Source organism: Meleagris gallopavo, chromosome 5, assembly GCF_000146605.3.
Source record: "Meleagris gallopavo isolate NT-WF06-2002-E0010 breed Aviagen turkey brand Nicholas breeding stock chromosome 5, Turkey_5.1, whole genome shotgun sequence".
Classification (NCBI taxonomy): domain Eukaryota; kingdom Metazoa; phylum Chordata; class Aves; order Galliformes; family Phasianidae; genus Meleagris; species Meleagris gallopavo.
In genome coordinates, this window is record NC_015015.2 from 20,706,236 (window position 1) to 20,731,892 (window position 25,657).

The 25,657-nt window shown below is 40.3% G+C and overlaps 4 protein-coding genes across 5 annotated transcripts in view; all 4 read left to right on the top strand.

Annotated features, from left to right (window-relative positions):
* Positions 1 to 174, top strand: part of LOC100547726 (cytosolic phospholipase A2 beta-like) — a gene marked incomplete at its 5' end in the record, with an annotated part of 9,489 nt that extends 9,315 nt beyond the window's left edge. The window contains one exon of the mRNA XM_010711409.3: positions 5 to 174. Within this exon, the coding sequence (XP_010709711.2) occupies positions 5 to 174 (170 nt within the window). The remainder of the gene's footprint in view (positions 1 to 4) is intronic.
* On the top strand, positions 14 to 7,549 carry JMJD7 (jumonji domain containing 7). 2 transcript variants are annotated; one of them, XM_010711302.3, is made up of 7 exons: positions 16 to 369; positions 964 to 1,217; positions 1,973 to 2,029; positions 2,554 to 2,649; positions 3,920 to 3,996; positions 4,953 to 5,112; positions 6,776 to 7,549. In XM_010711302.3, the coding sequence occupies exons 1-7, from the start codon at positions 227 to 229 to the stop codon at positions 6,862 to 6,864; spliced, it is 876 nt and encodes a 291-aa protein (XP_010709604.1). In that variant the 5' UTR covers positions 16 to 226; the 3' UTR covers positions 6,865 to 7,549. The 2 variants fall into 2 exon arrangements, with proteins under 2 accessions (XP_010709605.1, XP_010709604.1); XM_010711303.3 differs by lacking the exons at positions 1,973 to 2,029; positions 2,554 to 2,649 and having other exon boundaries at positions 14 to 369.
* A 607-nt stretch (positions 7,550 to 8,156) lies between these two features.
* LOC100542633 (acyl-coenzyme A thioesterase 1-like) lies at positions 8,157 to 11,652 on the top strand. Its single transcript, XM_010711301.3, has 3 exons — positions 8,157 to 8,770; positions 9,220 to 9,422; positions 10,716 to 11,652. Exons 1-3 carry the CDS (start codon positions 8,317 to 8,319, stop codon positions 11,316 to 11,318), a joined length of 1,260 nt encoding a protein of 419 aa, XP_010709603.1. The 5' UTR covers positions 8,157 to 8,316; the 3' UTR covers positions 11,319 to 11,652.
* Positions 11,653 to 11,750: 98 nt separating this feature from the next.
* The window catches only part of LOC104911089 (cytosolic phospholipase A2 beta-like), a 34,937-nt gene continuing 21,030 nt past the window's right edge, over positions 11,751 to 25,657 (top strand). Inside the window, exons 1-2 of the mRNA XM_010711304.3 lie at positions 11,751 to 16,712; positions 17,027 to 17,208. The gene's annotated coding sequence lies outside the window, so the exon portion shown is untranslated. The remainder of the gene's footprint in view (positions 16,713 to 17,026; positions 17,209 to 25,657) is intronic.

Consider the following 25,657-nt stretch of genomic DNA (forward strand, 5'->3'; position numbering starts at 1 on the left):
TCAGCATCTGCATTCTTGGCTGCAATAGCACGCTTCGGCTCGCCACGCGGTGCAGCCCTCGTGGGCCGCAGCCCCTGTGTGTGGGTGCCGCCCAGCTCTGCAGCCATATCCGTGCCTTTAAACAGAGCAACTGCGCTGCTTGCTTTTGGTGGCTGGGAGTTGGAAGCTAGTTAGCGTTCTTACAGACTAAAACTGCTTCTCGTTTGCTTGGACAGAGCTGGGGTGGATGGAGTCTGTTCCGTATCTTGATAGGCCTCCGTCCCCACTGGAGTTCTATCGAGAGTGGGTGAGCCCAAATAAACCATGCATCATCCGGAATGCCATTGGCCACTGGCCAGCGCTGCACAAATGGACCTTGGCGTACCTCAGGTATGGGGGGGCTTCTGGGCGTGACCCAGCGGGTTTGCCTCCGTGGAAGGCCTTTTGTGCACTTGTTTCTGTTGATAGGTTGTCCCAGTGTCCCTTGCGGGTCTGTATGAAAGCAGCATTCACTCTTCGTCTCGCCACAACATTTGAAACTCAAGAATAATTTTCATCATACAAGCACAGTGCCCCCATCAGCTCAGGTTGTAACTGCGCTCAGCCGATAGGCTGCATTATCAAAACGAAGGCAGACCGACCTGCTTGTGACCAGTTGCGACTTGGCATAACTCATGAACAGTAGTAACTGAAGGGGGCCCTCTTTCTGCCTCTGTTGAGGACCAGGGAGCCTCTTTGATGGGCTCACCTGTTACAGATGGGTGAATTCAGAGAGGCAGGAGATATTCCTCTTGCCCTGACTGCAGAGAGCAATTAGAACAGGCTGTCAGCGTCCTCATTAGACAGTAGAAAGTCTTGTCCAGAGACCCATCCATGAAAGGTCACGTTTCTTACTTCTGCTATCTGTGGAATGAATTGTTCAAGTAAATAGTATCCATAGGAGTGAATTAAGGTCTGCCTATAAAATTCTGATTTATTTTGCAGGGAGGTAGTGGGCCGCAAGGTAGTGAGCGTGGCAGTAACACCAAACGGTTATGCGGATGCAGTGTTCCATGACCGTTTTGTCATGCCAGAAGAGCGCCAAATGCCTTTCATGGACTTTTTGGACATTGTGGAGAAGAAAGTGACCTCTCCCAATGTATTCTATGTGCAGAAGCAGTGTTCAAACCTTACTGAGGAGTTCCCTGAACTGATCTGCGATGTGCAGCCTGATATACCATGGATGAGTGAGGCACTCGGTAAACTTTCTGTTTCTCCTATGCTGACTAACATATGCTGTATTAAGCTTTAAAGCAATCACGCTGCATACATATGGAACAATTGTTATGTTGCTGGTTGCCACAGAATATCCTGATTTCATCCCTTCCGAAAGTTGAAGTGGTAAAATAATCTTAGTGTAATCTTAGTTTTGGATTTGGATGACTCCAAAATCAGCGTCTCACTTTATTGGCACCATCACAGTGAAAAAATGCAGTGAGGGTGCTTTGCAGAACTTCTTTCAATATTGTGGCATTTTTTCTGATTTAGAGTCACATTTGGACACAAATTTGTGCCTACCAAATGAGTGAACACATAACCCCCCTTCTTCACAATTGCATGTGTCTTTTCCTGTTATTGCAGTTTATCTATGAACTAAATCTCAGAGCTTCAGAATGGGAAAATGAAGGGCTGTAACCATGAGTTTGGTGCGAGGTATTAATGCATTATGAAGTTTGATGGGCACTACAGTAGCTTCTTGTGTAGAAAAGTTGGTGCAGCAGGGGGGTTGGAGCTTGATGATCCTTGAGGTCCCTTCCAAACCAAGTCATTCTATGAGTCTATGATTCTGTGTTTGCAGAGTGCTGTTTGCAATGGAAACTGTTGTTGTAGTTAGGAAGGAAGCTGAAGGACAGAAATAAACCACGTTGGCAGAAAATAACATAAAATGGTTGTCAACATAACACTTCAACTTGCTTTCTTGTTGAGAATATTTCTCTGTTCCCTAACCATATAGGGAAGAAACCTGATGCTGTGAATTTCTGGCTCGGGGAATCAGCTGCTGTGACATCTTGTAGGTATTGTATGGCACTGTCAGTCTTTTTTGTGCTTTCAGCACAAGGTTAGGTGGGCTTGGTTTGAGCTAGTGACACAGTAGAACAGCATGTTTGTGAGGGCAGTTCTACTTTAATGCACATTTTTGTGTTCTTTCTCCTGCAGCCTTTTGCTGCTATGTTGCTGTGTGCATCTTCTGATCATGCATCAGGCAAAGCACTGATGATTTCTGTCCTGTCTGTGATGAGACTTAGATATAAATCCAGTCAGATCTTTCTGCACCAGTTCATGTGATATTATCCCACATAAGTTTTTGTGATCTACATTGTGTGTTATTGATAAAGGAGTTTGGAATGTTCTTGGTTCAATACATTTGCTACAACATTATATTGTTGATTTCCACTCCCAGTTGCCACATAAAAGAGGAAGCAACCTGATGATGAGAAGTTTGCCCTGTCATTTTACTATTGTTTCTGATGCAGAGAAGGAAAGAGCACTGATTTTTTTTCTCTTTCCACATCTTTTTTTTCTCCTCAATCTTAGTACATAAAGATCATTATGAGAACTTGTACTGTGTGATATCTGGAGAGAAACAGTTTCTACTGCATCCACCAAGTGACCGTCCCTTCATTCCATACGGTACTAAATTTGCTATGCATATATGTCTAAAGTCTGGAAGGGGAGATTTAAATATTGAAAGACATAAAAATAAAAGCAGAGAGAAGCTGCTTATGCAGTGTTGTTCTTTCCAGTGTGTACAGAAATCTCCTATTGCATGCAGCATGTGGTTTTGTAAGACAAACATTATTCTGAGGTCAGGTTTCTGCGTCCTGTATAGGTTTGTTGACATTGCCCAGAGAGGTTGTGGCTTCATCTGTGGAGGTGTTCAAGGTCAGGTTGGATGGGGCCCTGGGCATCCTGGTCTCGTATTAGATATGGAGATTGGAGGCCCTGCATGCAGCAGAGAGATTGGAGCTTGATGATCCTTGAGGTCCCTTCCAACCCAAGCCATTCTATGATTCTGTGATTTTATGACACTCATGGCAGTCTCTTCAGCTTCAAAATATTTGTGTCCTATATCTTGTCAGTATTTAGCACACCATCATTTTTGGTTTTTAACAGCTTTGGATTCTACCTGATCTTTTTTTTTGTCTCTAGAAAAAAGCCAGGAAACTGAAAAGCAAGTTGTAGTTTAATGAAATATTTAAGTTACTAACAGAATCGTTGAAAATGAGGGAAATGAAAAAAGAGACTCTTAAGACAGCATTACTTTGCTTCTCCTGTTTTCTCTCTTGTTTTCTTGAGTACATTGTAAGTTGTTTTGTTGCAAAAGTCTGCTGACTTAACTCTGCTTAACTCTCTGCCTATTGAGATTTTTTCCCCCCATTCCTCGATTTTTTCAAATAACCAGATTAGCTGAATGTATAATGCCATATGGCATTAATACAATTCTCTCTAGATACTGGAGTGGCTCTGACATTGTAATTATACTGTTTTTATTTTTGTTTACAACATTGTCATATGATTCATACCTGTAAAAAAAGTTACTATTAACTGAGGAGAGTGATGCTTACATTTGGTAGCATATAGGAAAAGAGCGACTGTCTTTTTGAAAAGTCTTTTTAAAACTCCCTGAGGAGTTTGAAGAGCCATAAGCAGTGGAAGCAAAGAAGCTTGCACTGTCTGAAGCAGGTAGGAACTCCTTTAGGATAAAATGAGAAGTGAGAGACTGACCACAAGATGTGAACAACTCTGGTGATGGCTATCTTGCTAGACTGATCTAAGAAGAAAACAGAAAAGAGAATGCTGGTTTTTTTTCTTAATTGTGTGTGTGTGTGATGTGCCCTTCTATTAGTATCTCTGAGTACAATCTCTCAGTTGTGGCATTTAATTCTTTCTGTGATTCCAGAGCTCTATCAGGCAGCAACTTACAAAGTATCAGAAGATGGCTCATTTGAAATTGTGGATGAGAAGACTGCAGATAAGGTAAAAACAATACGAAGAACACAGTCAATTTGTAAAGTAAAGCTAGGTCTGGACACTGCTGAGCTTTTTGATATGTATTTAGAAATTCTTCATTGTTTAAAAGAGTAACCAGATTTTCACTTGTATTTTATTATTTGCAAAGTATATCTGGTTTCCAGGGGGAAAAATACACACACAGACTCCTCCAAAAATACACATGCACTCCTGAAACCATTGATGTCACATGTTGTCTGCCTTTTACCAAACTGAAATAGTTCCAGTAAAGGACTTTTTAATGGATCAACAATAAAGAAATTGGTTTTGCTTTAAAGCACTATGACCCAGTGCAATAATACATATATGTCACAATGAATAGATTGTGGTTTCTTAGTTCGTAGCAATATGTGTTTGATTAGAATGTATGGACCTGGAGGCATTTTACACATAGTCAGTATCCTCTCTCTTTTTGCTTGTGCTATGTGCTAATGCTACAGCAGAGCTCGAGCTGGGATGTTCTCTCTGTTTCCACAGTTGTGCTCCTAGAAACTCACAGAAGCTTTCTTGTAATTCAGTGAGGTGAGGTGCTTAGGTTTGTAACCATTGGGCATAGAAAAAGTTAGTGCAGGCAACAGGGATGTACAAGCAGGAAGGGGGGTGTTTAGCTGTCAGGAATCAAAGTAGATGAGAAGCTTTAAGAAGAGAAGGAATTCCTAAAATTTCTAAGGCATTTTGAAAGTTATACATTTGATATCTGACATTTAGCAGCTTTTCCATAATGAGAAATACTTCACTGAAAGAGGCAGATTTTTTCATCCTTGACCTATTCCCAGTTGAATGTGGAAAGCGAGCAATGCGTCATGTTTTTCTAGGCAAAATACCCGTTGCATAACCAGAAAGTTTAGCTGTCAGTTGTTTCTCTGGAATCTTGCTGGAAATGCTTGCCGGGGTTATTGCCATATACACACTCTTGCTTTTAGGTGCCCTGGATCCCTCTGGACCCATTGAACCCGAATCTGGAACAATATCCAGATTATGCTCATGCAAAACCTTTGCAGTGTACAGTGAAAGCTGGTGAGATGTTATACCTTCCTTCTCTCTGGTTCCACCATGTTCAGCAATCACACGGCTGTATAGCAGGTAAAGTAAAATAAATAGCATTTCCAGATATATTTTTGAACTGTGCTGGGTGTGCAGGTGGATATAACATAGCAAAACGTAACCGGTACCAAAGGTCCCTACAAAATCATCTGCCTCCCTTCACGAAGAAATAACAATCTCAAAAGAAGCTGATTCTGTTCTCTGCCTTGAGACTTATCTTCTTGCAGTCTGCTTAGGTTATAATCTTTAGGATTGACAACAGGGATGGGCAGGAAAAAAAAGTCTTTGTTATATCAGAAGTATGAAAGCTAATTCAGTTTTTGTTTATGATATCGAGCAGAGTTGCCCAGTCTGCTTAGTGCAAATTTACATACACAGAAGGAACCTGCATGTAGTAAGTGACATCAGCACATCAACAAAAAATGCTTTGGAGAAAGAACAGGAAACCAGAAAGTGTATGAGTTTTAGGCATGGATGTAGACACAGCATGAAAGCTGCTCCATGGTTATGTGAACTGGAATCTGCTCTGACTCTGTCTCTACCTTGCTAATGAGCTCATGCTTGTTTTACTGTTCCCCTGTGCTTATCAAAAGTCTTGCCTTCTCTTTCTTTGTAGGATGTATCTACATCTCTCCGTTTTTTTCTTTTTCCCTACTTTCCCGAGAATGTTTCAGAATTTCAAGCATTGCAAGTGGAGGAGTGGGAATGGGTGGGAGCTAGTATGAAGCATTATCATTATGTCCTTAAATTTTGCCAGGTTTGCAGAAGCTTTTTTACTATGCTTTGCTTAGAGTAATTCTGCCTGCCCAGGCAAAGTAAATAAAGTGTTTTGAATAACAACATTAGTATTTGTGCTGCAGTGCAAATATTGGAAGCCATTTTTTTTTAGCATCAGTGATACTGTGATAAAAAGACAAGCTAGCTGTAAAGTAAACAACTTCCAGTTGTTTTCCCCGGTACTGCTGCATCAATCCTTGAAGACTACTTAGAAAAAGTAGAGTTGTTTCCATCTGAAAGCCTCTGGCCACTTTTTTTTTGTCTAACAAATACGAAAGACTTGCCGTGTTTATTTGACCTGTTGACTATTAACTGCACTGAAGTCTGTATATGCTTTGAAAATCAATGTTGTCTGGATTTGGTCCAGTGAGTGTCTGAAACTAGTGTATATTCTCCTCCAAGAACCATTGCTACAGTGTTATACTGCATGGTTTGTTTAATTTTTTTTTTAGCTGACATTACACCAAATTTAAAATGAGACACAGAATTATAGCACTGTCTCATTAATGACCATTCTAAAGTAATGGTGAGTTTGCCATCTGTTACACACTCATAAAAGGAAAAGTTTCTACCTAGATATTAAACTTTGCAGTGTGTTTGCTGGTTTTGGTCTAAATAGAAGCAGACGTGTTGTGTTCATGTAGAGTTTGCCTAATTTTGCTCCAAGGAATTCCCAGAATAGAGTCTGAAGAGGAGTTAGTTTGGTTAAGACAGAGTTGCATTGGCAGTGCTGCTAAAGAGCTCAAATGTTTGCTTACCTTATGTTTGGCTGTAGTCACAGTTCTGCTCATTTCAAAGTTTGATCACTAAGAATGGAAAACCTCTACTAGCTGAGCTGTCTAAAACTGTCTGTAAACATGCTTGCAAATCGTTACATTACAACTTTAGGAATGCCTTTTTTTTTTCTTTTTTTTTTTCTCCTCAGTGAATTATTGGTATGACATGGAATATGACCTAAAGTACAGCTATTATCAACTGCTAGATTGTCTTACAAAAGCTGTGAAAGTGTTATAACAGAGGTGGAACACTGGAACTTGCAGTCTTTCTCTCGTGTGTGATGCAGTCATCAGCGTCTGTGACTGGAGTTGGAGCATGATACAAGTGAAAAGAGCTAAGCACTGAATTATCCTCAACAACATCTGTTGGACAAATCATGGCTATTTTACTTGATTTCAGAGTCTCGGGTCAATTGGCCAGGTTTTCTGGCTTGTAAGTAGAAGATTTGGCATCAGAATTTTTAGATCTTTGCATATTGTGTTGGTGATGGCGAGCAAAATAAAATTTGAAGGGAAGGAATCTGGGTTTTGAAAATCCCTAAACAGAAACCGTGACATTCATTCAGATCTACAGGTTGTTTTCCTAACAAGCCAAATGGAAAGAAGGATCTATTCTGCCATCCCCGTGCATCAGGCTGCATCGATCCAAACACATCTATTCGGCTTAAGGCTAAAGGCCTGTCTGGTTGTGTTTCATTAAGTTCAGTGGCTGTGGTGTTTTGATGGTGAGAAATTACAACTTCTGCAATAAAAGGTCAGTTTAAAAGCTTACATCGGTCCTAATTCTGACATCTTTCAAACAATGTGATGCATACGATCATCTAGAAGTGATGGCAGCTGTCCTTGTAAATCCATGTTTTTGTTACCTGTTTTGCTTTTGTTTTACCTTCAAATTTAAATTTCTTCATTCTCTTACACCCTCAGTGGTTTTAGAGTTCCTTTTGCCATGTTTGCAGTAAAGCTGGATATCACCTGTGGGCTTGTGATTGGGCATGGTTTAGCAGTTTGTGCAGAGTTGACTGGGGCGTTCTTTATCACCAGCCTAAGACACAGTCAGTCAAGTTGTGTTAGCCAGGAACTTGTTCCTATAGCCTTAATTCTGCTCTGTATTTCCACTGAACGAGATGAGACTGCTCACTACATGTCTGAGACCTGCAGGGCAGGAATGCAAGGCTATTAGATAGACGGATATTGCAAAAATGTAATAATGTTGTTTAGGATTGGTGGAGGTTGGTATTTATCAGCCAATCGTCAAAGATTCATTAAAAACATAGGAAATGTATTTTACATGTGTTAGTCAGGAAAATACAGATACCCTTTAGAGAAGATTGACTGCTGTGAAGAAAAAAAGCACAAGACAATGTGATTGTCTTTTTTTGCCATTTGAGATTCGGGGTTACTAGTTTATCTTTACATATCCTGAAATAAATGCATGCCAGGAGGAAGTGACAACTTCTGTCGCTGCAGGTCAGTTTGTGCAGGACATGTAAGAGATGTGTTTGGAGCCGAGCATACTCTGAACTACATCTCCCAGCAGCCCTTGCTTGCTGACTGGAGGAAGCTGTCACTTTGCTTCCTTCTGGACTTCGGATTTTAAGCCTGGGAAGCCGCAGGCTCCCGGCATTCTCGTTTCACACAGCCTGAGTCTTGCCAAAAAGCAGCGGGCTCCTCTCCCCTCCCACGGAGCCCGATGGCGGTTCAGGTGACCGTTCTGCCTTCTCCCAGGTGTCTGTTCGACGACCCCGTTCAGATCCGTGTGACGGGACTCCTGCCGCAGCAGAGGGTCACGCTCAGAGCCTGCCTTCTGGATGAGGGTGGGGAGCTCTTCCAAGCCCACGCTCACTACAGGGCTGACGGCAGTGGGGAGCTTGATCTGACCCACTGCCCAGCGCTGGGGGGCAGCTATTCTGGAGTGGAGCCCATGGGATTGCTGTGGTCTCTGCGGTCCAAAACACCGTATAAGCGGCTGGCAAAGAGAAACGTCCTGACCCCTTTCTGTGTAGATTTGGAAGTATATGAGGGCCATGGGGACATGAGCCGGTTGCTGGGAAAATGCACCCATGAGCGGTGCTTTTTAGGAGAGGGAGTGAAGAGGATTTCAGTCAGAGAAGGTCGGCTTAAAGCAACTCTCTTCCTCCCTCCTGGTGAGTTTTAATCCCGTTCTGGTTTTCTGTGTGTTCTCTGTGGCCCCTGGATACACTCAGCAAGCCGGAGTAAGGCCCCTGTTAATGGTTCCCTCAGATAGGGAACTAGGCACTAGGGCGAATTCATCTTCATAAATAGCAGAGAACTGATTAGTGGAGAGAGAATCTGGGAGTCAGATTCCATACTCTGCTGCTCATAGAAATGTTTGAAATAATAGATAGAGGAGACTTGCAATGATATATCCCTAAGGAGATAGTACTTGTCAGTGGCACTGATAGTGTGTGTGCCTGAGAACTGACATGTAAAGTTTCAGAGGATGATTTCCTTCTGATATCTGCTGTTCTGATGGATTTTGAGTGGTTGCTACTGGAAGGACAACTCTAGAAACTTTTCTCTCTGAGTCTGTGTGTGTGTGTACATATATATATATACGTTGCTTTCATTGCAGGACCTGGACCGTTCCCTGGTCTTATCGATCTGTATGGATCTGGAGGAGGACTTGTTGAATACAGAGCAAGTCTTCTGGCTAGCAGAGGCTTTGTGACTCTAGCTCTGGCTTACATGGCATTTGAAGATCTGCCTGCTATGCCAGAGATTCTTGAACTGGATTATTTTCAGGAGGCTATAGACTTTTTGCATAAGCAGCAGCAGGTAGGAGACAAATCATGGTACTCTTTCTACTGTAAACTATTTTCTAATTTCTTAGTGTGGAATGCTGTACATCACTGAATGTAGCTGAGTTTCTGAGTGAAGAGGGAGACAGCATGTCTGAAAGACAGTATGATCTTAAATGGAAAAGAATGTGCCTCAGCTCCGGTTTTGCAAATAGTTGGATAACTGCTTTGCAGAGCACCTTATGGTCATCAGTGGAATTTTGTTATGCAAACCAGTATTTATATAAGATTTACATCAGAACAGTTCCTGGACTAGTGCTGCTTAGGCAGATGATCTTATTTTTTTTACAAGTTTTTAGAAGAGAAAAAAATCCATAGACTTTTTCCACTATTTCTGAGATACAGATTTTTGATTCTGACAAAGTTTCACAGGGCAGTAATAGAACACTGTAACAACAGAATCTCTTGAAGTTGCAGCATAGGAGACTATGCCTTGTTTTTAAATGCTGGGGTTATATTTGAGTAAGTACCTGGAATGAGAAAAATACTTCTATAGCAATATATCATTATACTTAAAATAAAAGAGACTAAGAGAAGTATAACTTAAGCTTTGAATGGAATGCTACTTAATGTGTTGTTCATTTAACAAAATTGTTGTTTGATAGCACATGGATACCAGGGATTTAGTCAGTTTTGAGAGCAAAATTCAACCTTGCTATTTGTGTTGTTCCTCGTTGAGATGTGAAACTTCCAGAGTATCTTACAGGACCAGGGCACATTACAAAGTGAATCTGTTGTGAAGAGCCTTCACTATAATTAAGTTCATTTAAACAGTTGTTGAATTTACTCAGCCTCAAGCATAATGAACTTTATGTCTTCCAAGATGTTAACAGAATTTGATAGGTCAACTGTAGCAGAGTTTTAAAAAACAATGTCAAGAAAGACAATCAAAGCAAGTAAACCTATGGAAGAGTGTTTTTCCACAGGGTGCCTGAAGAGGGAAGATTAAGATGATTTTCTGGAGGCAAGAGCAGTAAAATTACAACACTGAGAGGAAATTTCAAGCCAGGATGCTGAAGAAGCAAAGAGGTTTTTTTCTATTGAGTTAACCAGGAAGAAAATGTGTTACAGGAGAGGAAATGTTAAGGAGCTGTAGAATTCATAGTCGCTCTTATGAGGGGAATCAATAAGGGACTGATAGTACCCAAACAGAGAAAAGGAAGGGGTAAAAAAAAAGATTTTAATGAAGAGTAAAGAAGCAAAAGGAGAGATGTTATGCCAGCCCAGGATATGAGTAGTTGATAATGGCTGTTTCATAACTGTCTTTCAGGTGAAAGATGGTGGGATTGGCGTTTTGGGCTTGTCTAAAGGAGCTGATCTAGCCCTTTCCATGGCCACGTTTCTACCTGGCATCAAGGCAGCCGTCAGCATATCTGGAAGTGGCTTTAATTCTTTCATTCCCCTAAGGGGAGATGGCTTCACTATTCCTGCCCATCCATATGACTTGGGGAGAATGAAGACCAGTGAGGAGTCTGGTCTTGTAGATTTTTCAGATATCCTAGATGATCACAGAGACCCAGCGACTTGGGATAGTCGCATTCCTGTGGAGAAGTCCTTGGCCAAGTTCCTCTTTCTGTCAGGGCTGGATGACAAGAATTGGAAAAGTGACCTTTACTGCCGGGATGCTGTTCAGCGCCTTCATCAGTGTGGACAGAAGGTGGAATTTTGCTCCTATTCTGGAGCAGGGCACCTTTTGGAGCCACCATATCTGCCTCTGTGCCAGTCTTCAATCCACAAAGTGCTTGGGGTGTTTGTGCAGTGGGGAGGGCAGTGGAGGGAGCATGCCAGAGCACAAGAAGATGCCTGGCACAGGATACAGGCCTTTTTCTGGAAACACCTGATGAACTCAGACATTCCTAAGAGCAACCTGTAGTAGAAGTATTGCTGTCAGCAGTGGCGGCAGGATTAGTATTTCATTTCTTACTGTACTAGGGCCAAAATCTTCCTGAGTAATTTCCCATTTTTGAGTTTTTTGAGTACTATCTTGCCCCCAGGTGCAGTGTAGACCTGCCTGTGTGCTGCAGAAAATCCAGCTTGGTGACATGCAGGTTACATTTTTACTGAGCTGGCTTTGCTTTCAGTCTCTGTCGCTCTCCCCTTGCAGCAGAAAATACTCTCAAAGGAGAGACCTCCATTGAATTGTATTACACCTTTAACTAAACTAGATACAAACAGTGGCTTTTTGGAATAATACATCAGTACATGCACTTACCTTTCCTCTTGGTATATTATTTGCTCACATTTTTGTAGAAAAATGATGCTACGTTTTCGATCCCAGCTGAATGAAGAGGCACTCTTCTGATTTATTCTGAAGTGCAGCAATAACATTTGTTTCTGATGCTTCAAAAACCAGAAGAAATAAATCTTATTGAGGTTACACTGGTGTGGTATCTCTTGCTGATTCCAGATATGCTGCATGTCAGACTGAAGTTTGCACTGCACTACTCAATAAATAAATAAAATATATCTGTGTATATGCACAATTTAGTTGAAATTAGCTGAAAGTAGGCTTTGCCTGTCTTAATGCCTGTGAATACACAGGCAGTGATCCTAATGTAGTCACAAGCTGTCTCTTTGCTTGGCTGAAGAGTTCCTATGCAGTTCTTAACCTCTTACTACTAAGAGGAGGGGGAAAATTTGTGAAGTACTTTGCACTCTGCTGGAGATGGGAGTGATGTAGGTGTGTTAAGTACCTGCTTTTGAATGTTGAAGCTCAGTTTATCCCTGTAATCCAAGTCTGACCACAGAAGGAAGTAGGAGATGGGTGTCTGCAAAACCTCACCTAGAAGAGAGTACAAATTCCCGCTGAGAGGAATTCCAGCCCCCAGCGAGCCCAGATCCTGCTGAAGACAGGATTATAGCCTCAGTTTTCTCACCTCAGGGAGCAATGCTTGGGCCTTAAAGGGCTGTGGATTCTAATGCAATATATCTGATGCAGAGTGTGTTCCCTCACATACTTCCAATTTCTTGCCCCTTCCTGTGAAGGTGGCTGGATATTGCTCAGCAGAGATCTCTCTCTTCTGGTCACCCATACAGCTGATCTATAAGAATTTCTGTTATTACATCTTCATTTCTGTTTGTGCTCTGTGTGTCTGAGTTCTGCACAAATGGTAGCTGGTGAATGGGTAGGACCTAGCAGAAGAACAGTGTGTGGCAACAAGGGAATGCAAATGCATTTAAGCAGTTCAGATTGAATAATTGGACATTCTTTTCTCCATCATTTTCCTATTTTATTGAAGTAATAAAAAAAAATCTGGGTTTTTCATCCAGATTTGTCTCAGGCTCAGCGTGCTGTGCTATGAGGTTTTCTGGGAGATGAATGGTTTTGTTCTTTTGTTTTTACTGAATACAGTGAGGCTTATGCAGTACAGTGTGTTCTGTGGTGTAACTCACATCTGTTTTAATCTCTTCTGAGATGAAGACATACTTTCTTAGTCTTCAGTGGGCAGTTTACAGACATACATTTTGAATCACAATATTGTGAGCTGCTGAAAAGATACATTTGCTTTCACTAAAGGAAACTACTACTAAGGGAAAAATACTTTTCATCAGTACGTGTACAACGTTGTCAGTGGTGCTTTCATACCACGTACAGTCTGTTATGTTGTCACATTCAAGGAAAACGGTGTTGAAACAAGGTAGGAGAGCTGCGATGTGACTCCATCGATGATGGTAGCACACAGGACCTCTTTGTTTTGTCGCTCTGAAATTAAAGCATTGCCAGCCAGTCAAAAGCTCTTTATTTACCACATGGGTGGTGACTGGCAAGAACGACTGAAAAGACTGATTAAGCAGTAAAAAGACTGAAAAGGCCGATTTAGCTAAATCGGTGCCGTGTTCAAGCAAGAAAATATGTCAGCCAGCTCTGTTGTGCGGGGTGTTCTTTTTAAATCAGCTGGCCTTCGCAGAAACTCAGGTTTTAAAGTTATCTTCAGGAAATAGAACCTGGAAACCAAAGGGAGACTAATATCAAGTAATTGGAAGTGGCTTATTTTCAATAAAATGCTTATGTTTGCTCTTGAGCATATTCTGTACTGTTTTACACAATGCTTTGAATTCTTAGCATTTCTTCTGCTGAAGAGGTAGTTTAGACAAGTGGGGCTAAGATGACATTTTTCTGAGTTAGAGATGAAGATTCTACCAGTGGCAGCATGTGGAGTCAGGCTGCTTTGTGTAGTTTCTCCAGGCTTGCAGAGTGTGGGCAACATTATTCAAGGATGATGAGAAAGGCATTATTTAATTACAGGTTATTGATCTTTAGCTGCAAAAGAGAGTCCACGCTAAGCACAGCTGACAAAACTAATAAAACGGAGATCAGAAGATCAGTAAGAGAGCAGAAATCTTGTAACTGAAAAGTGCTTCAGATGAAATAGCACATCAGAAGATTCACTTGAATGAAAAGATCTCAGCTTGATGCTTGCATCAGTCCTGCTTTTGTTTAGTGCTGTGCACTACGTGTTTATTAAGAGGATGAGAAGAGATTCCTAAGAAACTGAGAAACAGTCTCACACATAAGCAGCTACAAATAAATTTGTTAAAAAGGAATAATACATCTTGCAATGCTCTTTTTGGGCAATATCGTTTCCATACCTCATTTGTAATTGGGCAACAATAGAGACTGCTGACTTGTCACTGCATCCTTCAAGTTTTCCTTCTTTGCTCTGGTTAAACTTGTGGTCTCTCAGCATGGAAAGGCAACTATCCCAAAGAGAATGTAATTGCTGTGAAAAAATCCCATCTGTGATTTGAATTTCTTTAATCTGCACTGTAGCCTTACTGCCCAGCACCCCTGAATCTGACGTAATCTAGGTGAATGTGATCTGAGCTATGTGACACGCATATAGCTTATTATTTTAAAACAGCTGTCAGTGAAGTAGGCTACGGGCTGGTTGTACACTGTGAGACCTTTGGATACAGCTTTGCTTTTTCATTGTGGGTTTTCTATGTCACAATGCAGTTTTTCTTTGTGTAGCTCCATCTGACTCTTAATAGCTCTTCAGAAAAAGCTCCAGGAACTTCTGGTCAGGAGCACCAGGTTGAAATAATTTGAGCACTGCATGGGGCAGCAAACCCTGTACTTTTCAAGGCTCCTTGAAAAAGCTTATGAAACTGACCTTTCTTTCATGGGTTCTTTCCCCATACTTTGCTGGATATGTTCTTAGGCTCTGTGTAGTTGACAAAGAAAGAAAACCCTTGAAACTCTTCAACGGATACTTAAAAGTACCAGATACAATTATTTGTACATAAGCTAAAGCTGATCCTGAAGCATTTTTGATGTACGTAAGGTATAAATGAGAGGAAACTTCAGAATGAAAGGAATCCAATTGTCTTTATTAGAGAAAAGTGAACCACAATTACAAGAGAGTTAAAACATCTTTGAGAAAGTACCTGTACATTGAGGCCTCTGCAAAAGTACTGAATATTGGAAATTTTGGTGAAATTTTACTAGGAGCTGCTCTGAACAAAGAGACTTCAGTGTAAATGTGCTCCTATAACAGTAATAGTTTCTTACCAAGGAGAAGGAGCATCTCTGCATGGCTTCTGCAAGCAGGGCTGTTTCTCAGCCAAAGGGCGGAATTAATGAAATGAAAGATGAGAATCTGCATTCTGAGGTGTAATTAGAAGTGGCCTTTCCCCATCTGTCCTTTCAGCTTCTGTGTGTATCTGGAAGTCTAAAGATGATCAGGGAAGATCACTTTTTTTCTCTTTTAAATTCAAAGCTTACTCAGTGCTCTGTAATACATTACTGTATCATTTGTTTTCAAGCTCTCAGATAAAACAAATTTTTAATGAAAAAAACTTGTAAACTTTGACTATAGTAATATTTTGCTAAGAATTTTGTAATGCCATTTCAGAAAAAAAATCCCCATTCTGCACTTTTTAGTGCTCTATGTATGTAATTTGGAAAAGGAATCTGAGCCAAATGTAGTGCAGAGAGTGATATTTTGAGTGAAGCTTGGCTAGAAGGAATATTAATGTTTGCAATGAACTAACACCCTTCACGGCATTTCCTGAAAAACATCACCATAATTTATCATTGTTCAGGCCAAAATATAGGAAAGCTAAAACTCAGTGTTTTTCAGAGTAAAAAAAATTGTTTGTGAAAGATAAAGATGTGCCCTGACTCTAGATACCCTGTGGGGAAAATAATTAATGAGTTGCATTCTATTAATTTAGGCTTATATCTGTGACTCAAACCACTGAACATCTAACATCTTGCATTTTGACTGTGAATTAAGTCTACATTAAAGTAACTTCAGTTGAAATTGTGGACGTGCTCCAGGCTAGCTCTGCTAAGAATACCTTGCACTGGGGAGTGAAACCATGCCTTTTAGAGTTTCTGTGACCTTATATTAATCCAAGGTAACTGTAGCAGAGCTTTTAGTTACAACTAGTCTGTCTGATTCTGAATTCTGCTGCAGTAATCAGCTAGTTTGAGCATGTCACTGTGTAAGGGAGGTGGTAGGTCTCAAAAGTGCCAAGACTGGGTGCAGGACCAAGTGTTGGCTCAAAAGACAAACTGTTAGGACTGGGCAAGAACAAAATGCTGGAGAAGCCATTAGTGTCTCACTAGCAGAAAATAGCTATCTGTAGAGCATTCTTGTTCATACCCAGCCTGTCTGATTTTCAGTTTCTGTCGGTAGAAATTGCAGCTCCAGGAAGACCAGATTACCTCTTTGTGTGACGTCAGAGAAGTAGCAGAGAGTAGCAGAGAGGTAGCAGTGCAGTTTATACATAGTGGTGTATATAAGTGATACATTTTGTCATTGAGATGGAAGGGCTGATCATTCGATCTGCTATCTCTGATGCTCTGAGAAACTACTTTGCAGGTTGGGTTGATGTTACTTTGAATACATCACTGTATACGAATTCTGGATGCTAAGTTTAAGAATTCAAGTACTTGGCAGTGACATAGAGGTCAGTGCATGACACTGTGCAGAATTTGAGAATGACGGTATGAGCTGGACTCGGTGTATTTGGCCTGCTGACCAGTCATTGGTTCTTGCCAGAAATGGTGTGAGATGAATACTGATTTACTGTGCTCTTTTGTGCTACTGACAGAATATTGCTAGTACTAGGTATAAATCCTAAAGTAAATAAAATATATTTGTCCTTCTCTTCTACTGTATCAACTAGGTTTTCCATTGATCCTCAAGCATTTTCTTTTTGTATGGACTCTGGATCTGTTGAGAGTAGACCCCCTCTCTGATAGATGCTGCAGAAACAAACCCACTCCACATGACTTACCATCACACCAGTACACAAGGTACTGATTAGTGCAGTGGACAAATTTATGTAAGAGTTATCCATCAAGACTGACTGAATGTAAAGACTCTCTCTCCCACCCAGCGTCTCAGAACTGCATATTATATGAAACTATAAGAGTATTTTGGAGAATTACCACTATAGACTTGTCCTGTTCTTGGACTTTTCAGTGAACATCTGTTTTGACCATTGACAGAACCAGGATGCTGGACTAAATGGTCTTCTGAGCTGATGCAGAGAAATCCATTTTTGCTTGCATGTTTACTTTTTTTTTTTGTAGGAAAAATTAAATATTTTCTATGTCTTTCTTGACAGAGTTGATTGTTGCAATGAATGGGCACCAACTCTCAATCCTCCCTCAAATCCCCAGCATGCAGCTCTGGACTGCTGCCAAGGGCTGTAGAGAAAACACATTACTTTGTCTTCATGGTTGTTCTAGCAGAATGTGCACTGTCTGATGGAAAGTGGAACACGATCATGTTGCTTTCCAGTGAAAGGTATGTTTGTAAGGTCCTTATGTACTGCTAAGCATGTTTTTTCACCTTTCAGGATAAGTTTGCAGGTGGCAGTTTATGTATAGGGGGATTCTTCTCTCAACTGCATGCCAGTTGGTGCAGATCTAATAAAAAGAAATCTTTGTGGTTATCAAACTGTACGTAGCTACAACTTCATGAAGAATATGTCTACATTCCTGTGCATAGTATGAGGCAGGTAAAATACTGTGAAGTCATCTGAAGCCTTCCATGACTTATAACCAGCCTCCTAACTTTCCTATTTTCTATAGGTTGAATTACAATTCAAAAAGATAATATCCCTGTAAGATCAGGATCAGTTTGAAAATCCTGCTTGCGAGATGGCATATTCAGTTTCTCTGTATTTGTCTGAAATATCCCAGTTCACAACAGGTTAAATATGTGCTTATTTATCCTTAAAAATGGTATGCACTACTCACGCCTTATATTCACAATCAGAAGAATGGGTACAGGAACCTATGACTTCCTGCAGCAAATGCGTGAATACCTCAGGAGAGGATGTGGTATCTCCTACTGTTTTCTGGAATGTCTACATGTCTTAGACGTTGTCTTCTGTGGAAACCGAAGGATAAGTTTAACCAGGCAGTTAATGATAGTTCTAGGCATGCAGGAAAGATTCCTCTGTTAGAAGAAGAAAATAAATACTGAAACTGAAATATTTTGAGGGGAAGAAACAGATTTCAGTATGAGAGAAATTAGTAGAGTTTTGAAAGGAAAGATAAGGAGGCTGAGACGCATACCTCTGCTCTGCCTGGTCACACTCTCCCACTTTCCAAACTAATATTCTGATCAGCAAGTTGTTTATTGTACCTGTGGTTGGTTATGATGGGTTCAGAAAAAGTCTTGAATTTTATTCTACATTTAAAACAGCAAATTTTGAAATTTTGGTATTGAAAGCTTTCTTTTATCGGCCATTACCTGACACATCATACAATGTGAAGTTAATCTTTTACTGATTTAGTTTCCTTAGGATACTTGACTCTTGTTTAGGGTACTTGTGCCCTGTTTCCCTTACTGCATCTAGAATATTGTGCCCATGCCCAGAAGAGAGGTGAGGAGGACTTTTTTTCTTTTGTTCAATTGTCTCTGTCTTTGAAGTGTATTTTGCATAGCCTAAAGAATCACTGTCTATTAGTAGAACTGCTTAAAATAAGCCACCATAAGTGGGCTTTTCACCTTTTGACACCTGAAAGAAAGCTTTGATCATGAAGAGCGCCTAGGAGTTCCTAAGCAGAGAGAGTTTAGTTGTACTTGGGCCAGAGCTGTCTCCTTTCTCTCCTTAATTTTCTGTTTTATTTGTTTTTTTTCTTCATCATTTTTGTCTGCCTGACTAGCCATATAGAAAACACCATACACAGGATAGTAATGGGCTGAAGTAGGTAATACTTCTCTACTTGCCAATTTACAAATTTAAGAAAAGTTCTTATCTTGAATTTCTTAGAACATTTGCTTTCTATCCTTTGCAAACACAACTTTTCCCTTTTTCTGGAGTGAGAGGAGAGTAGAAATTTTGAGGACTGACTTCTTATCCTTTTTATTCCTTTCTCATGTAAGAGAGTTTGACTTTTCAGTGCTTCTACCTTCCTGTCCTGCTCCTTGCAAAAGAGTATAATTTTTCATTGTTAATGAATGTCAGTCCAGATCTCAAAGGAATGCAATTTCCTGGGCTCAGGAAGGAATCCAGAGGTTAGTCTCATAAATTCTATGTATTCTCTGCGGCTGCTCTGACTCTAAGCCAGCTTTGGCAGAAGAGTCATTTCATTTCGCACTCATATAGTAAAACACATTTCTTTTATAACCGCCTAGCCATCTGTTCAGGCTAAATCACTGTACATAGAGCCCTGACCTGAGTAATGCCTGTGCATGTCTCAACTGCTTTCCTGTTACTCTGTAGAATAAAGTTCTCCTTATGATGTGGCATTCTTGGAAGACGAGAGCCCCCCTCCTGCTACATGTGAAAAGTAGGGGATGATTTCTCTGTTGTTCAATGCATGAACTTAGCGCAAAGAGGTTCTAGATGGAAGGTGTCTTAGGATGCTATGGGCAGAAAAGCAGTTATCCTGGGAAGCAGAAGAATATCTGCCCCTCTGGCTGTGCAAAGTTCTATGTAGGAATAGTCAGGAATGCTTTTTTCTCTGTAAGATTTTTCTTTCTGTATTTTAGGCTTTCATTAAAGAAGTGTGAAAACTGAAAGCTTCCCTTTCTTATGTTTTCATTATTTTCATATCTCTGAAAGTGATAGTGTCAGGTCAAGTGTTTCCAAATAGACTTTTCAGTTGAAAAAGAAAATAAAAATAATAATAATAAAAATATCTGGTTTCTCAAAAGCCATTTATTATTTAAAAAAACATTTCACTGAAGAAAGAGATGTTTTGTTCAGCACAGTTTGCTTGCCTGGCAGTTCTGCAGCACCCTCAGACAGCTCTGACTTCTGCAGACCAACAGGCACAGGGTGTATTACTACTTTGTTCACTTCAGGGAAGAGCCACAGATCAAACCACTGCTGCTGCTGCCTCCAGGGTTTGATGTTTATTTCTCCTTTGTTCTCTTTTGTTCTATTCTCTTCCATTTTAGCCTATTTCACTCTGCTAGGTTTTCTGAACCTGCATTTCTTTCTTCTCTCATTTCTTTCGTTATAAAAATGCCAACTTCTGAGCTCTCATTGTGGATAAAGGTAATAAAAGGGAGTTCTGTATCTTGAAAATATCTGTATTACAGATTATTGTGATGAAGTACATCTGAGAGGAAGGGCAATACAACATATTTCAGTTAATACTGGAATGGACTGAGGACTTTGTAAGTCCATTGGCTGTCTGGATTGCTGCTGCAATCTGAATCTATTCTGGGAGTGGATTGTACCAGAGAAGGAAGAGGGGGTGGTGGTAGACATTTTAAACTTTCTGTATTATTCTTATAGAGGCAAGACTACATATGAGGAAGATATAAAGATGTTATTTGCTCCAAGGCTGAGGGGTTCACTCTGATCTTGTGAGGTCTCTTAAGTCCTCTTTGTGAAACAAGGGAGAAATGGCAGGCACAGTGCAAACTGTTGTTGCAGAGGTGGATTTTGTCCCCAAATAAAATGTGTGTCTGGAGGTGGGCTTTCAAAACAGAGAGATGCAAATGCTGCCATGGCAATAATTTCTGCAGGGAAATAGAACTACTTTCTTACCTTTATCACTAGCAAGTGTCTGTTTACATACGTGGATGAAGTTTGCTTGATATAGAGAGAGATTGTGTCCTTGCCAGCTGTGAATGTCCATTGTATCCTTGGTTTACTGCCATCCTGCAAAAAACATCAGCAAATCTTGAACATTAGTCTGGATTCATACAGGTTTTCTGACAGCTGAATATCTCCTGCTCTTGTAAAAAAGTTTTCCTTCTCTTTCTGAGGAAAACAGGCAGTATCAGTCTGCTGTATAGGGTTCTTATTTCAGCTCACCAGGTGTTGTCCTGAACACTATCTTCAGGATTTTGGACCATGAGACTATTGTGACACAAGATCTCACATCCTGGAAGCCTTCCAGACAAAATTAATGGCATTTTACCCAGATAGTAGATTAGTGCCAGAGTGATCAGAATCTTATGGAAATAAATGCTGAGTGAGTATGGAGACTTTTTTTTCTTCTTTCCACAGTCTAAAATCATGCTTTACCAGATAGATATGTAATCAGTAGTGGAGCAGTGGGAGCTTATGCATTGGTGGAAAACCCATTTCTCTGTGTAGTGATTATGTGCAGTAACTATTTACCATTGAAACTCTGTTCTGGCTGTTAAAGTCTACTCTGGAGTTTCACTGGTACATGGCCTTCAGCTGACCTTTTGTGCAAGAACATAGTTCATCCAAACCCAGCAGAAAGATCAAATAATTTCTCAGCTATGGAAGAGGATGGCTGTAAAAGAAAGAGTAATGAAAGATACAGGGGCATGCAAAGATCTGTAGAAGCAAATTTATATATATAGGAGTATACCAGTTTCATGTACGTGCTGATGACAGGAGTTTTTCTTCCCTGTATAGTCATCAAGATCTATCTACAGCTCCAGCACTCTGGAAATAGTGTCTCATTGATGCTGCATGCTTCATTAGTATCAGTTAGGGCTGATTGGAAAGGAAGGGAAAATAATGAACTCCATTCTATCAGATGGATACATCATATTAAAGATAAGATTTGATGTGAGATGATTTAATTCTTCTATTCCTTATTTAAATAGCATATTGTGTTTTTACAAAGCAGATATAGCAGTTAGCCATAAGAGCTGGAACTTACTTTAGGCTTTTAAGAGGGGGATCAGAAAGTGGATCTCCAGAGTAGAAGGCATTTTCAGTTGCAGAAACAATTGTTCTCCTGGATCTCAGGCCCATGCACTGCGCAGCTGCAGCATCTCTCCTGCACTGTGATGTTCCTTGTCAGATGGGTCTTTGCTAAGTTGCAGCGAAGTGTAAGTGATTGCTTCTCATGTGACCATAGTAAATGTCTCCCCTGACAAATTGCATTGTCAGGAATGTTGGAAAGAAATAAATTTGTGACACCTTCCTTATGTTCTGAAGGAACAAATGATTATTAAGGAAGGTCTATGTCTGTCATCACTGACTCACTGAGAGGGACGGTAACCACATGACTTTACATTTCATTTTATTTCTTGACTAAACTTTTTAAATGTATTGGTTATAAATTTGCCCAAAGCTTTGCACCACTACAGCAGTAATGATTATTATTACGATTGTCTCACAGAGATGGTTCAGCTGGCTGTGTATTTGCCTGAATGTTTTAGTAACTTAGTTTTAGTTTTATGTTCCTTAGTTTTAAGGAAGTATATAGTCCCCACTGTCACAAGTTTAAAGGTTCCATTCAAACAGTCAATGCAATACAACTGGCCTCCTCAAAAACAGGAATAGACAAGTATAAACTTCAGATGGTAGGTGGGAACCCTCATTCTGTTATGCCGAGTCCTGAAGAAAATATAACATATTGTAAACTGTAAACAAAGTCTAAATGCAGAATGCTTTGGTTTACTTCAGCATACAAGGATTAGAAGGGATAGTAATTTAGGTGTAAAATTGTGTTTGAGGCTTTGATAGTGATAAAGAAAGACTGGTGATTTGTCTCCAGTCGTTTGTTGAGGGGACCTTTCTGTTGTGCTTCCTTCTGTGGGCTTTCTTGGACATGTATCCTAGCTCAGAACTACCACCTACATATCTCAGGCTTTTCAAGCCTGCTAGCACCTGAAATTCTTTCCTTGCATGCGCATTTCAAGGTTTTATTCTAGGTCTGTCACTTCTGAAGTATCCCGGGAATGAATGTTGTTGGAAGCACGGACAGTTGAGCTGTGAATAAGGATCAGAAGAGTGTTAGCAAGTTACCCAGCTTGCTTTTCAATATGATTGCGGCTGTGCTAAGCTTTTTCCGGGTACTCCAAAGGGCAGTCACTGCAATGGAAGTCTTTTGTTTCAAGGGAGCATCGTACTCACTGTGACATACAGCTGTTGTGTTTCATTTGGCCAGATGGAACAACCTCCTTTAGATTCAGAATATAGCCAATTCGTAATACACTTTTTTTAAACATGAAAAATTCCACTGTAAATATACAAGCTCTACACTTGGGAACCTAGAGGGGAAAAATTCATCATCAATGTGCAAAACTGTGTAATCAGTTATAATAATTCTCCTTCCCAGATGTAAAGAATATGTCTTTTTTCACCACATACTGTCATATCTAAATGCTGGCTAAGTATGTGTTTTGCTTTCCAATGTGGATGATTCTCTTGGCAATAGGAGGACGTTCTGTAGCCTTTACTACAAAACCCTCCTCCTTTAAACTGTGGGTGTCATGACTTCTGCCAGTCTTCCTCTGGTCTCTACCTTGTCCTGTCCGTGGACAGCACAGCCATTAGCAGTGGAAGTGTCACCGAAGCACGTGGCCTGGTTGTCATAGGTAAGAGAGCTAAGGAAGGAAGATACAGGTCCACATACAAAGAAGAGCTCAGTTGCTCAGAACATGTTCACTTTCATACCAGGGAGACGTACTGTCCTCCTGGTGTAGAGGTCGTATTGGTCACTGTGGAGAAGTAAAACACATAAGTCACAAGATGGCAGCATAATCTCACTAGTCAGGGTCACAGAATAGGAGGGCTCAGGTCGTTCATTCCCCTGCTCAGCCTTCTTTTTTGAAGAAACTGGAAGTCCAGTGCCTAGCTGTTTCTTCCCAGGGCCTAAATTATCATCTATGTAGATGAAAATCTTGTTATGTCACTTTTTAAACCAACGTCCTGAATTTAAATTCAGCTGCACTTTGATAGTGTTGAAGTGGACTGTCCATCTGGCATTCAGTACTGAACAAAAAATTATATCAGCATGTTGTCTAATGAGTACAAAAAGCAACATTTATGGAAAATAACTTTGCAAAGCCTCTGCAACCAAAAGTTATGTTTGTTAGGCTTTTTCTTTCTTCCTGCTCTTGAGAGCAATGCATTCTGAACCCTGCCCCAAATACACACTTTTTAGTGAGCATTATATACATTTTTGGCAGCAATGAGTGAAGAGTTGATTTTATGTATTTCTCTGATTATGGTATATATAAGTATTGAATTTTCATCTGTCTTACTGTCTGCATTTGTCTCTCTCTTTCAAAAAAGATATCTGCCCATTCTTACTGTTCTTCATGAGTTGTACCTTTTGAATGTGCAGTACTTGATTTGGAAAATATGAGCTGTACTAGGGAGGGATGATTCATCACATCAATCACCATATTATATAATGCAGAATGATAACTTCCACTGAGAACATTTCTAGCAGCAATGTTCCCACTTGTGAATTTAAATGTTCTCCTGGGGTCTCTCTATAAAATTAAATGAGGTACTTGTAATTACTTGGAACACAAACAGACCATGGGAGCAAGGCAGGAATCTGTCCCATTTCAAATTAATTTCATTTTCTTATGGTGTTACTGCAAAATTAAGCCATAGGGTAGGCACACCTTCCAGGTGCACTTTTATGGAGCACGGAATTATAGTTCTATCATTAGTTTGTATCTATCAAGTGAAAGTGAAATTTTGGCACGTATGCAAATTGTGCTGATGGATATTTACTTTCTGAACTTACCGGTGCATTTTCTGACGACATTTTTGTAAACTTTTGAATACATGCTGAAATCCAGAATGGCTTTGTTTTGTGTATTTGTTCAGCTGAAGGTTGTTCTATCTGAGTTTACTCTTACCAGTCAATATGCGGTTGCATCTGAGCATCCCTAAATCTAAATTTAATTAAAAGAAAGAAAAATAAGGGAAGTCTACACAGCCCTTTCCATTAACGTGTAGTTTCTGGGCTAAGCAGTTGGCCACATGGTGTCACTGTGTCCTAAGGCAGCAAAACCCCTCGGACTGAAGCCTTTAGTAATTCTAGGTTTTCAAAGTATCCCAACTATGTCACGTTATTTAAAGGAGATGCTTCATAAAATCGACAAAATCTCAGAAGCTTTTCTATAGACATACTTCAGGAAAATATTTTATACCAAGTGTCTGTTTCCTGGCTCCTTTTGTCTTCCTGGAAGGTATCAGAAATGTTCTTGCCCACAGGCTTTTGTTCTCTTTTTTTTTGTTCTCTTTTTTTTTGTTTTCTGTAAGTCTCCATTTTGGAGCACGCCTATATGGAAAACTTTTTCTTAAATTGATGCAAGTGTGAGATTTAAAAATTCATTGATGCTGGATTCATCCCGCATTTTAGTCACAATCCTCTTCTCCTTCTGTCTATGTATATGTGAATGCAGAAGATCTTTGGCTCTTCTGACCAGAGGAAACTTGGCCTTATGGTACTGAGAGCAATAGAAACTGCAGATCCTGAGGCCCACAGAATGCTATTTAGTGCACACTAGTCCTGACAAATGCTTTGCACAGCACACCTACTCAAGAGATCTGTGCCAAAGCTGATACATTGCGTGTTTAGAAAGTTTCATAACGTACAGCTATAGCAACAACTGAGTGAAGTGCTTGCTGTGGAGGAACGGTTTGAGCTTTAGCTGAGAAGATGATACATGGCTCAAGGTGTATTGAAAGACCACAAAATCTTGTGTAGCACAACTATTGGTGTGTACTGCTTCTTCTGTAAAACCGTGAGGAAGCCTAGAACAGCAGGCCTTACACTAACCGCCTCACAGTTTGTGTAGCCAAGATTAAGACTCCATGGAGGGGAGAAGTAACCAACTCTGGCAGTGACTCACCACTTATGTAGAATGCAGGGTGCTTTTATATTGCTTGAACATTAGGTAGACGCTGCTTTTCCAAAATCGGCTGTTGTGCCTTCTATGAAACTTACTCTCTGTGTAGCTGCTGAGAACTGTGTATGTACCTCAGTGGTAGTTTCAGTACCAACTTTGTACAAGGGTCCTGGAGTTCAGCTGTAACCTGTTTTGAGGCTGG